The sequence below is a fragment of the Puma concolor genome, chromosome D1 (assembly GCF_028749965.1).
Source record: "Puma concolor isolate L17-30 chromosome D1, mPumCon1.1.hap2, whole genome shotgun sequence".
Lineage (NCBI taxonomy): Eukaryota > Metazoa > Chordata > Mammalia > Carnivora > Felidae > Puma > Puma concolor.
This window is the reverse complement of record NC_141676.1, coordinates 7,251,452-7,263,965: the sequence shown is the minus strand read 5'-3', so window position 1 is coordinate 7,263,965 and position 12,514 is coordinate 7,251,452. Positions and strand designations below refer to the sequence as shown.

Genomic DNA, 12,514 nt, shown 5'->3' with positions numbered 1-12,514 from the left:
CACACGAAGAGCAGTTTGGGGAGCAAAAGCTTGAAGTTACTGGGCTTAAGAAAAACGAGAGGAAAGGAATTGGAGACGGTGCCAATCCTCGACTCTTTCAGGGAGCTTTGTGGCACAGACAGGAGAAAAACAAGATGGCAGCCGGGGGGGGGAGGGAAGGGGGTCAAAGGAGGGTGTTGTGTCGTCGTTGTCGTTGTTGTCATACGTAACCAGTATTTTTTTTTTTAAATAACTTATTGTCAAGTTAGCTAACATCCAGGGTGGGCAGTGTAGTCTTGGCTTTGGGAGTAGATTCCCATGATTCATCACTTACGGACAACACCCAGCGCTCAACCCTGCAAGTGCCCTCCTCAGTGCCCATCACCATTTTCCCCACCCTCTCACCCCCATCAACCCTCAGTGTGTTCTCTCTTTCTGTTAAAATATTTTTTTTAAATATTTATTTGTCTTGAGAGAGACAGAGACAGCGTGAGGGGGGGAGGGGGGAGGGGCAGAGAGAGAGGGAGAGAGAGAGAATCCTAAGCAGGCCCCGTGCTGTCAGCACAGGGCCTGACGCGGGGCTCAAACCCACAAGACCGTGAGATCATGACCTGAGCCGAAACCAAGAGTCGGATGCTTAACTGACTGAGCCACCCAGGTGTCCCTGTTCTCTGTCTCGAAGAGCCTTTTATGGTTTGCCTCCCTCCCTGTTTGTAACTTATTTTTCCTTCCCTTCCCCTATGGTCTGCTGTTAAGTTTCTGAAATTCCACAGATGAGTGAAAACATATGTTATCTGTTTTTTCTGACTGACTTTCTTCACTCAGCATGATACCCTCCAGGTCCATCACGTTGTCGCAGATGGAAAGATTTCGTCATTTTTCATCACTGAGTAGTATTCCATTTTATATATATGCCACATCTTTACCCATTCTACAGTTGATGGACATTTGGGCTCTTTCCATAAGTTGGCTATTGTTGAAAGCGCTGCTATAAAACATTGGGGTACGTGTGCCTCTACGAATCAGCACTCCTGTATCCTCTGGATAAATTCCTAGGAGTGCAATTGCCGAGTCATAGGGTAGTTCTATTTTTAATTTTTTGAGGGACCTCCACACTGTTTTCCAGAGCGGCCGCACCAGTTTGCATTCCCACCGACAGTGCAAGAGGGTGCCCGTTTCTCCACATCCTCGCCAGCATCTATAGTCTCCTGATTTGTTCATTTTAGCCACTCTGACCCGCGTGAGGTGGTATCTCAATGTGGTTTTGATTTGTCTTTCCCTGATGAGGAGTGCCGTTGAGCATCTTTTCATGTGTCAGTTGGCCATCCGGATGTCTTCTTTGGAAAAGTGTCCATTCATGTCTTCTGCCCCTTTCTTCACTGGATTATTTGGTTTTCGGGGGTGGAGTTTGGTAAGTTCAAAGGGGAACTCACCTCTAATTTACAAAAAAAAAAAAAAAAAAAGTATTGTAATTAAAATTGATTTAAAATAGCATCCGCTATGTAATATTCTTTTTTAAAATATTCTTTATTTAAAAAAAATTTTTTTTTATGTTTATTTATTTTTGAGACACAGAGAGAGCAGGAACGGGGGAGGGTCAGAGAGAGAGGGAGACACAGAATCTGAAACAGGCTCCAGGCTCTGAGTGGTCAGCACAGAGCCCGATGCGGGGCTCAAACGCACAGACTGCGAGATCATGACCTGAGCCGAAGTTGGACGCCCAACCGACTGAGCCACCCAGGCGCCCCAATATTCTTTATTTTTGAGAGTGTGAATTGGTGGGGGAGGGAAGAGACCAAGGGGGACAGAGGCTCCAAAGCGGGCTCTGCACTGACAGCAGTGAGCCCGACGTGGGGCTCGAACTCACGAACCATAGTCGGACACTCAACTGACCGAGCCTCCCAGGTGCCCCATCTAGGTAATATTCTTGACAAAAAAGTTAAATATGAATTTCAGGGGGAACCATCAGACAAATGGAAATCACAGGCCGTCGTACAAAATAACTGGCCTGGACCCTTAAGACCATGTTAATATCAGGGAGGCAACAAAAACAAGGCGGCCAGTTGCTCCTCGTGAAAGGAAATTGAGCCTGGATGACCAAATGCAACATGTGATCCAGAATTAAATCCTCGATTTCTTGAAAAGTCCATAAAGAACATTTATGCCACGGTTGTACCATGAACCGAGCGGCTTAAACAACAGAAATGTCTTGTCTGTCCATCTGGAGTTCGCATGGCTGAGGTCAAGGTATGGGCAGGGCTGGTTCCCTCTGAGGCTGTGAGGAGAATCCGGTCCAGACCTCTCCCCGGCTGCTGGGGGTATGCTGGCAATCTTTAGGGGTCCTCGGCTTGTGGAAACATCACCCTGATCTCTGCCTGCATCATCACATGGTCCTCTCCCTGTGTGTGTGTCTGTGCCCAAGTTTCCCCTTTTTTAATTAGAAAACTTTGTATTTTAAATAAACTCTGTGTTCAACGTTGGGCTCAAATTCACGACCCCAAGATCAAGAGTTGTATACTCTAGGGGCGCCTGGGTGGCTTAGTCAGTTAAGCGTCCGACTTTGGCTCAGGTCATGATCTCACAGTCCGTGAGTTCGAGCCCCACGTCAGGCTCTGTGCTGACAGCTCGGAGCCTGGAGCCTGCTTCGGATTCTGTCTCCCTCTCTCTCTCTGTTCCTCCCCTCTCTCACACTGTCATTCTCTCTCTGTCTCTGTCTCTCTCTCAAAAGTAAAGATTAAAAAAAAAAAAAGACTTGCATACTTTACTGCCCGAGCCAGCTAGGCAGCCCCAGCTTCCCCCCTTTTATTATTCAAAAAATATGTTTTTTTAACGTTTTTTCATTTTTTGAGAGAAAGAGAGAGAGTGCGAGTGGGGGAGGAGCAGAGAGAGAGAGGGAGACACAGAATCCAAAGCAGGCTCTAGGCTCTGAGCTGTCAGCACAGAGCCTGATGTGGGGCTCGAACTCACGAGCTGCGAGGTCATGACTTGGGCCGAAGTCAGACGCCCAACCGACCGAGCCACCCAGGTGCCCCTAAGCTCCCCTCTTTTTAAAGGATACCAGTCATGTCGGATCAGTGCCCACCTTGATGAACTATTTTAACTCATTACATCTTCAATGACTGTATTTCAATGACTGACCTTTCATACATGAAGGTCATGTATGGAGGTATTTGGGGTTAGGACTTCCACATATGAATTTGGGGGGATCACAGTATATCCCATAACAGATTGTCATTAGATGGCATTGTTGTATCAATATGAAAACTCTCGAGACAATAACAGTGGCTTCTGGTGGTTCCTTATTTTTTTTAATTTTTTTTTCAACGTTTATTTATTTTTGGGACAGAGAGAGACAGAGCATGAACGGGGGAGGGGCAGAGAGAGAGGGAGACACAGAATCGGAAACAGGCTCCAGGCTCTGAGCTGTCAGCACAGAGCCCGACACGGGGCTTGAATTCACAGACTGTGAGATGGTGACCTGAGCCGAAGTCGGACACTCAACTGCCTGAGCCACCCAGGTGCCCCAAGGGGCTCATATGCTTTTGATCTTGTAGGTTTGAAATTTGTCAACATAAAACATGGGGAGAAAATAAATGTTTATTATTTATTTTTTTGTTTATGATGACTTTATTTTAATTTTATTTTAGAGAGAGGGAGAGAGAGAGCGTGAGCAGGGGAAAGGGGCAGAGGGAGAGATATAGAATCTCAAGCAGGCTCCAATGCTCGGTGCAGAGCCCGACGCGGGGCTCCATCCCACGACCCTGGGATCATGACCTGAGCCAAAATTGAGACGCTCAACTGACTGAGCCCTTTTTTTTTTTTTTTTTTAAGATTTTCTTTTTTGGGGCGCCTGGGTGGCGCAGTCGGTTAAGCGTCCGACTTCAGCCAGGTCACGATCTCGCGGTCCGTGAGTTCGAGCCCCACGTCAGGCTCTGGGCTGATGGCTCGGAGCCTGGAGCCTGTTTCCGATTCTGTGTCTCCCTCTCTCTCTGCCCCTCCCCCGTTCATGCTCTGTCTCTCTCTGTCCCAAAAATAAAATTAAAAACGTTGAAAAAAAAAATTAAAAAAAAAAAAAAGATTTTCTTTTTAAGTAACCTCTATGCCCACGTGGGTCTCAAACTCCCAACCCCGAGATCAAGAGTCACATGCTCTACCTCCTGAGCCAGTCAGGCACCCTGGGAGAAAGTTAATTTTTCAAAAATGTGACAATCTTTTGGCTAAATCATTGCTGAGTGTCTGGGAGGCCGTCATTTCCCCAATTTGGAGAAGATGGCTGGGAGCCTTAGTTTGCAAGGGCCCTCAGCGTCCCTGCCCTGGGCCCTCTCTTTGGGGTTCTGCATCGCAACAGGCAGAAGCAAACATTTCCTGAGGGGGCTGAAGGCATTTTACACTCATTGTGCCAGAATCTTGCCAGGACCTCCCATGAAGTGGGCTTTATGAGCCCCACTTACAGATGGGACTATTGCAGCTGAGGGAGGTCAGGTAACTTGTCCATGAATGCACAGCTAGACTAGAACTCGGGCTGTCTCTCAAGGCTGGAATTCCCTGTCTCCAACTAGATGTGAGGCTGGGTTCCCTTCTTGGGCCTTTCCCCAGTTTAGGGTTGGCCATGAGTCTCAGGGCAAAGCCAACAGTTGCCCAGGCCTGCCCTGATCCCAGGGCCCAGGCCATACCTTCCTTCCTCATCCGGCTCAGCCTCAAGGCCTGGCTCAGCGAGGGACACTTGAGCTTAAGACCAAATGAGGCACCTCCCAGGCCCCCTCTTGCCTCCCAAGCCTCCCAGCCTGGGTGGGGCAACAGGGTGCTGGATACCCTTAGTGTGCCCTCCAGATCTCCTTTCACCCAGCTCTGTGCCCCCAAGGTTGCCCTCCACTGGCTGCAGTGACTGAGCTCTAGGGTCCTCTGGTTGCTGCTGGTGTTTGGATGAAGGGAGGCAGGAGACTGAGGGAGGGAGCAGAGCGAGGTCCGAGGTCCGAGGAGTTTATTCCCTGGGCTTGTTGCCTTTCTGCTCAACCATAGCCGAGTTCTCTTTTTTTTTTAAATTTTTTTTTTCAACGTTTTTTATTTATTTTTGGGACAGAGAGAGACAGAGCATGAACGGGGGAGGGGCAGAGAGAGAGGGAGACACAGAATCGGAAACAGGCTCCAGGCTCCGAGCCGTCAGCCCAGAGCCCGACGCGGGGCTCGAACTCACGGACCGCGAGATCGTGACCTGGCTGAAGTGGGACGCTTAACCGACTGTGCCACCCAGGCGCCCCATCCATAGCGGAGTTCTACTGAGGGCCACAGCTCCTGTCAGGTGACACCACTGCCCCTTCCTGCCAGGTGGCCCGGTGGTGGTAACAGCCTCCCACCGCTGCTAGGGCTCGGGGGCCCTGCCACTCCTCGGTGGTTTCCATTATCATGGCCACACTTTTGTAAGCCGTCCCTTTGCTACTAAACTCTGTTTGCATGTGTCATAGGATTCCTGAAAATCTGGGGAAGACAACTCAGTCTTTGACCGCCCCCGACATCCCATGGCTCCCTCCGTCTCTGATCCCCCCCCATTTTCTGCACCCCAGCAGAACAGATCCAGGCATGGAGGCCAGCAGCTTAAAAAGTTGTCTTTATTGGTTTCGTACTGACTCACAGAGCATTAGGGTCAATCCCTCCCGGGAATATGGCGTTTGAGGAGATAAATACTTATTTTGTCCCCCACTTGTCAGCAGAGGGACGTTTAATAAAAATAGTAATATAATAACAATAATAGTGACTGTGATCAATAATAAAATGCCCCCTATGATCCCCTAATACGCAGGTGGCGGAGGCTTTGGGAAAAAGGACCACCCCCCTTTCCGGGAAGGGCCAGAGTGTGCCTGGAGACCCTCCAGTGGCCCCCATCAGGTGCCATCGCCCACCAAGTAGCCTTTATAAATACCCTCCCTGTCCTGTCCCTGTCTAGGAATGATCTCCCCGCCCACCCCCACCCCCCCCAACCCCGGGCGGATTAGATGCAATGTCATTTGGCTCACAGGGCCCCTCTCTGTTCCCAACCCCACCGAGCTCCTCCCCAGAGAGAAAGGCCCCTCAGTCTATCAGTAGTGTTCTTCCCCCAGCTCCCATCCGCTCTCTGCTCCTCTTCACTGCTCCTCCCCTTCCTGCTCCTCCCCCTCCCTCTCCTCCTCCTCCTCCTGCCAGCCACTGGCACTGTCTCTTCTACTTCCTTCTCTCACTTTCTTCACCTACAGCCTCCTTCACCTACATCTTCCCTGCTCCTTGTCTATCCTTCTTTCCTTTGGAGAAAAAAAAAAGTTTTTTTTTTAATTTTTAAGTAATCTCTACACCCAACATGGGGTTCGAACTCACACCCCCTAGATCAGATGTCACAGGCTCTACTGACTGAGCCGGCCAGGCACCCCATCCTCCTTTCCTTTGGATCAGAGTCTGTCTTTCCTACCTCAACCTTGAGCAGAGGCTGTGATATGCCCCACCTCGGCCTCACCTGGGGGCTGGACAGTGCCTTGCCAAGACCCCAGATTGCCGCCAGAGACCCACCCCCACCCCGACTCTTGCTTAAGGCTTCCTGAGGCTTGACACTGGGAAGGAGAACTTTGGCACAATTACCCCTGGACTCCAGGGGCAGAGGGGCCCCCAGGGCAGAAAAGGGGGCCATTCTATTCCCAGTGGCTAGCAAAGGTAGGGGCCGGGAGCAGAGGGGAAAGGCAGGACGATGGCTCAGAGTCAGGTCTCCTGGGTCCTGGGAACCCAGGCCAGCCTCTGAGTCGCTGTCCAGCCCAGGCCTTTCCTGAGTCCGAATTTCCACACATCCCGGGCCAGCCGGAGCATGGCATTCCTCAAGCTCTTTGCTCACTCATGTGTCTCAGTCCTGGGATTGGGGTGGGCCCTGCCAGAGGGTGTCAAGGGGAACCCTCTGATTCAGGGGCTGGGGGCAGGCTCCGGGGCCGTTCTGAGACCTGGAGGGGAAACAGAAGGAAGGACCCTTTCCTCACCAGACCAGTGCCTCCCAGAGGTCTTCCCCCGACCCATCACCTGCTGCAGGGAAGCCCTTGGAGGAGGTATGAGATCGGGGTAGGGCTACATGAGAAGAACTTGGGGAGCTCCAACTTAATATCCCTTAAGCCCAAATCGAAGTCCCTTTGCTCATTTACTTTACTCCATTCTTCATCAACCAACAAACATGCTTTATGTTAGGCGAAGACAAACTTGACCTCAGTCTCAAGGAGCCCGCGGTTGGGGGAGGAGGGCTAGTATCCAGAAGAAAGCCACAGCACAGAAGGACTGACACGGAGAGGTGGAGGGAGCAGGGCACAGGCCCTAGGGAGGCCCTAGGACAGTATTAGCACAGAGCGTTGAGGGTGGCCTGAATGTTAATAGAAGGACATTCAAAGCAGGGGGGACGGCAGGGGCAAGAGCCTGAGGGTGTGGAAGAATATGGCAAGTCCCTGGGGATCGGAGTGGTTTGGTGTGGCTAAAGCTAGGGTGACGGTGGGGAAGTGGCTGGAGGGTGCATGGGAGCCTTCCCAGCTCCTCTTACGTCTTTCTTCCCCTGTTCCCCTTCCCCCCTCCTCTGATCCCTCCACCTCAGGCTGGGCCTCTAAAGAGCTCCCCTTCGGTGGCACTCCCCCCATGTGCCAGGCACCCCGCTGAAGTAATCATCACCTCATACAGCCATCACTTACGTAATAATCTGAAATAATAACCTCATTTTATAGGTGAAATAAGCTCAGGGAGGCTGGACATCTCGCCCAGGGCCACATGCCTGGGACATCAGAACCAAAATTTCCACCTAGGCCAACCTGCCTCTACGCCTCTGTTGGGGCCCCACTGTGGGGCGAGTCTGCTTCCCTTAGGATCCAGGGTGGGGATGGGCTCAGCCTGTTCTCTGGCTTCAGGTCCCAGAGGTGGGCCTAGCACAGAACAGAACTACCTGTCCTTTAACAGAGGAGGGACAAGCCCCCACCGGCTCACCTGTATCAGGGAGTCTGCGGGGCTCAGAGATCCCTGGGAGCAGGACACGGACTCACTGGACAGAGAGGTCCAAGGCTTCCTCTTCACTGTTCCAGGAGCAGGATGAGGAAGGGGACAAAAATCCAAGGTCACATTTGAGGAGTCCAAAGGGGGTGTAAACTTTGGGGAGGGAAATCGAGGCAATGGAAGCAGCGGGGCTGTCCTTACTGGCGTCCGCGTCTCCAGTGAGCCCGTCGCTGCCCACGGAGGCTGGCCGCCTCGAGGCCTCCGAGAAGCTGTGGGGACGCTGCGGGCCGGAGCCGCGGGTACCTCGGCCCTTCCCTCCTGGAGCCTGCTGGGGGACAGTACCGAAGGGCTGCGACCGCAGGGTACCCCCAGCCCAGACGCGCGGAGGTCCGGGGTCCCAGGGAAGCAGGGGGCTGCGATTGGGGCAGGTGTCTCGGAAAGGTCGGTGATTGGCTGAGCCTCACCAGGGACGCTTGTGATTGGTCCCGGAGAACTCACCGTGGGCAGATCCCTGGCGCCGGGCTTCCCGTCCGTGGGGCCCACGTGCACCAGGTGGTTGAAGTTGGAGGGCGGTGAGATGAGCTTGGAGCGCACAAAGGGGTCCTTCAGCAACTCCCTGCGGGCGGAGGGAGAGTAGGGGCGGCGGCGAAGGGGACGCCTCCCCCGCCCTCTCCCGACACGGACACGCCCCCGTGCTTCGCCCGGTCCCCAGCTCGCGAGCCCTCGCCCCGCCGCGCACCGCGCACGCGCACCTGCGCCGCTGCTGCCGCTGCTCCTCCGACACGCGGAAGAAGAAGTGGCGCTTGCTCTTGGTGCGGAACAGCTGGCGCCGGCTGTTGTCAGTGAGGTCGGGGATGTCGAACTCGTCCTTCTCTGTGGGAGGAGCAGAGAGCCGGACGGTGCTCACAAGTCCCCAGGGTCCCCGTCAGCTGGAGCTCAGGGTCACACACGCACCCGCGAACGCGCACACACTCCGTACTCTCGTGCCCACGCACTTCCTACCTGCCAGCCGGTTCCTGAGGTAGGTCAGGCGGACCTTCTCCGTGCCAAAGAGGAACAGGGAGCCCTCTGGGTTTAGGGGTCGCACCTGAGGTGGCAGGCACGGAGGTCAGCCGCGCTGCTCGACTGCACCCCCCCAGTCCAGGGCCAGGGGATCTGGGCAGGCCCTCACCTTCTTGAGTGGCACCGTCTGGACCCATTCTGCTTTCCTTACATCAAACACGTCGATGGAATTCTCGCTGAACACTGTCAGGTAGGGGGCTGCATAACCTGCAGGGCAGGACACTGTGCTGTGCGGCCCCTGGCAAGTCAGGCACCTCCGCGGGCTTGTTTCCTCCTCCGTGTCACGGAAACACCCTGTGCCCGGCCACAGCACAGTAACTTCCACACCCAACCAGAGGACCTTCTTCTGAAGACTCCAGGTTGCCCCAACCAACCTCCGCAACAAATCAGAGATCACAGTCCTGGAGCACTCGCATGCCGGGCATAGTTCTAGCCACTTGGCGTATTTTTTCCCCTTTATTTCTCAAACAACTCTGGGCGGGTAGGACCATCATCCCTAACTTACAGATGATGGAATGTAACCCCAGAGCTAAGTAATGGGCAAGGTCACCCAGTGATGAGCGAGAGCTGGGAACTGGCCCTGGGCAGTCTGATTCCCACTCCCACAGACTGCGTCTGCGCTACGCCCAATCCACAGGCCCATCGCCGGAAGAGCCGCCGGTCATGAAGGGAGCCCGGTCCCTGTCTGCCAGCACGCCACCACACCAGTTACCTGTGAATGTGTTGGACTCCCTCACTGCCCTGTTCGTTCGTTCATTCATTTACTCATTCATTCCTCCAAACATTCGTAGCCCCTAGGGTGTGCTTCCCCGGGCTGGGTGCAGGATGTGTTGAAGAAACCAGGCCCAGCCCATTCTGCAGTCTCCCCGCCCCCCGCCCCGGTACCAAACCAGTCATTATAGGAAGGTGCTAAGAGCAGCAGGGCAGAGGTCTGAACACAGAGGTCGGGGAGCAAAGAGGAACAAAGGGCCAGGGACGGGGGGAAGGTGGGGTAGGGAGCATGAGAGCAGTAATGACGATGACAGAAATCATGGTGGTCATTTATGGAGAGCCTTCCAACTCCAGGCCTTGAGGCGGCATTGGGGCTGGACCTGGTTAAGAGTTTGCCACGTATAAAAAGGACAGTTTAGGCTGGGGGAGGGGCATGAGCAGGGACATGGGAGAGGAATATCTGGCTCAATCCACTGAGGACAGAGCAGGGTGTGGTCAGGCGGGAGGACCCTGTCTTCCTCTGACACGTAGGTGCCAGGCCCCGCCCCAGCTGACCCCCCACAGGCCTTACCCCAGCCCGTGGGCACTGCCGGCCACAGCAACTCATGGACGCGGGACTTGCGGCCGGCGCTGTCCACGTAGACCCCGGCCGTGGCGAACAGCAGCAGGAACTCACTCAGGCTGAGCTCCACGGCGCCCAGCGCCTCGCCCAGGCCCCCGCGGGATGGTGGCAGCTCCTCGGGCACCAGACTGGCCCCTAGGGCCAAGGGAGCGGCCTCGTTGAGCAGCGGGTAGAGTGCGAAGGTCCCGGCTGCTCCCACGCACAGCCGGTCGCCCAGCAGCCCCAGGCTCTGCACGGCTGCCGGTGCCTGAAGCTCACGGATGCGGCGCTGCCAGGGCCCTGGGCCCGGGCCCAGCTGGTAGCAGAGCACCTGGCGCTTGACGGCTACGCAGAGCACGGGCGTGCGGGCCTGCAGGATGCACCCGGCTGCCAGCACCTGGCAGCCTCGAGACTCGGGGATCTTGGCACCCGCCACCTCCGCGCTCTCCAGCTTGGCCAGGGCGAAGAGGCGCACGCTGGGGCCACGGCCGCACAGCACAACCAGAAGGCCCGCGGTGGGGCTCACGGCCAGCCGCTGCACCCGCCGGCACTCGCCCACCTGGAAGATGTCTTCGGGGTCGGCGAGGGAGAGCGTCACCAGCGGGGTGAACAACAGCCCCGTGCCCATCCTCCTCTCTCCCCCCGGGGCTGACCCCCACCCGGGCCCACCCTGGCCCGTACCGTTGCTGTGCAGGTGGATCACAAACAGCCCCTCCTCGGTGCCCAGAGCAAGCCGTTCCTGGTCTAGTAGAGGGAGGGAGAGAATCAGGGGTCAGGGAGGTCATCTGGCAGCCCGAGACCAGGCAGTCCGCCTGTCCTTGCCGAGCCTCAGTTTCTCCTGAGGACACAGGGATGGCCATCCCGCTGTCCCTGCATCCCTGGCCGCTTCTCTCTCAAAGTCTGGGCTGGCTCTAATGGGGAAGGCCCACAGGCGAGAGGCCCCCACCCTGAGTTGTGGGCTTCGGGGTAAGTCATGTCACCGCTCAGAGCCTTGGCTTCTCCTCGCGTAACGTGGGGACAGTAATGGTTCCTTTCTCCCAGAGCTGCTCTGAGGCTGAAGCAACGCAGGGTGAGTGTTCAGCTCACAGCGGTCCCTGCTCAATAAATGCCCTCATCCCCCCAGCTCCCGACTGACACAGAGGACCTGGAGGAGCCACAGTCTCTCGTGGGGCTCCCACTCTGAGTGCAGGGGGAGGCCCCAGCTCTCCAGGGCAGGCGCTGGCTCGGGGCTCCGGCCACTGCCAGGGGAAGCCAGGAGGCACTGCTCCCTCACTTCTCCGGCTGTCATCATGGAGGTCTCCCCAGAGGAGACAGCGTGAGGCTCGGCTGCTTCCAGGCTCCCTGTGGCCACCCTGCTGCCGGTAAGAGCACCGGGACTGGAACCCTCATCTGTCTCTTGCTAGAGCCTTTGCTCTTTTCAACTCACTCAAGACTCATTTAGAAAAAGCAGAATCTGAGGCACAGAGAAATGGAGTGGCAGAAGCCAAGCCCCCCGCCCCCTACCTAAGGCTGCCCACAGAACCACGCCCAGGGCGATGCCCCCCTCGGCATGTGGCTCACCGATGATGGCGGCGCAGAGCGCGTGGGGCAGCAGGGGCAGCCCGTTGTCATAGGCTTCCTTGAGCGTGTACACAGGCCGAGGCCTTGGCCGCGTGTCCAGAAGCAGCCGCTGCAGCTCGCCCAGCACCTGCAGCCAGCGCTCCCGCTCAGCCTCGCTCTCTGCCAGCAGCAACACGGTGCACATGGCAGGGGGCACCGTCAGCTGGGAGGCCGTCACCTGTGGGCAGGGACTCAGGCTGGAGGGCTGTGGGCCGAGAGCCAGACATCCCCCTCCTGCTCTCCACCGGATGACGCTTGTTCGCACCAACGTGAGCTGCCGGGCACAGCGCTAGGAGCCATCTTACAGCGGGTGATAAGCCAGACGGAGTAGGGTGGTCAGACAGGCCCCGAACCAGTGCCGTGGCGGGAGAAGGACGGGGCATCCCCAACCCGGGCCAAGAGTAAAAGATGGCCCCCCAGAGGAAGAGACATTTCTGCCAGTGCCCAAGGGATGAGGGGAGTCACCAGGAATGATCCAGGTCGGGGAGAAGCTTGGGGGCTGGCCTGGGCTGCACAGCAGAAACAGGATGTGAGGGGCCCGTGGTTACAGGGCACTTTGGGAACTGGAGAAAGCAAGGTGTGTCCAGA

The 12,514-nt window shown here is 55.9% G+C and overlaps 1 protein-coding gene across 6 annotated transcripts in view; it reads right to left on the bottom strand.

Annotated features, from left to right (window-relative positions):
- Positions 1-698: 698 nt before the first annotated feature.
- Positions 699-12,514, bottom strand: part of CDC42BPG (CDC42 binding protein kinase gamma) — a 23,751-nt gene continuing 11,935 nt past the window's right edge. For 3 of the 6 annotated variants that reach the window (XM_086676988.1, XM_086676993.1, XM_086676990.1), the window contains 10 exons: positions 11,888-12,104; positions 11,009-11,071; positions 10,298-10,897; positions 9,125-9,309; positions 8,956-9,040; positions 8,706-8,826; positions 8,452-8,569; positions 8,155-8,281; positions 7,948-8,033; positions 5,569-6,932 (listed from right to left, as the gene is read on the bottom strand). In XM_086676988.1, the coding sequence (XP_086533114.1) occupies positions 6,876-6,932; positions 7,948-8,033; positions 8,155-8,281; positions 8,452-8,569; positions 8,706-8,826; positions 8,956-9,040; positions 9,125-9,309; positions 10,298-10,897; positions 11,009-11,071; positions 11,888-12,104 (1,659 nt within the window). In that variant the 3' untranslated portion in view covers positions 5,569-6,875. Of the gene's footprint in view, positions 1,415-5,568; positions 6,933-7,947; positions 8,034-8,154; positions 8,282-8,451; positions 8,570-8,705; positions 8,827-8,955; positions 9,041-9,124; positions 9,310-10,297; positions 10,898-11,008; positions 11,072-11,887; positions 12,105-12,514 lie in introns of those variants that run through there. The other 3 variants (XM_086676991.1, XM_086676989.1, XM_086676994.1) reach the window with 3 other exon arrangements.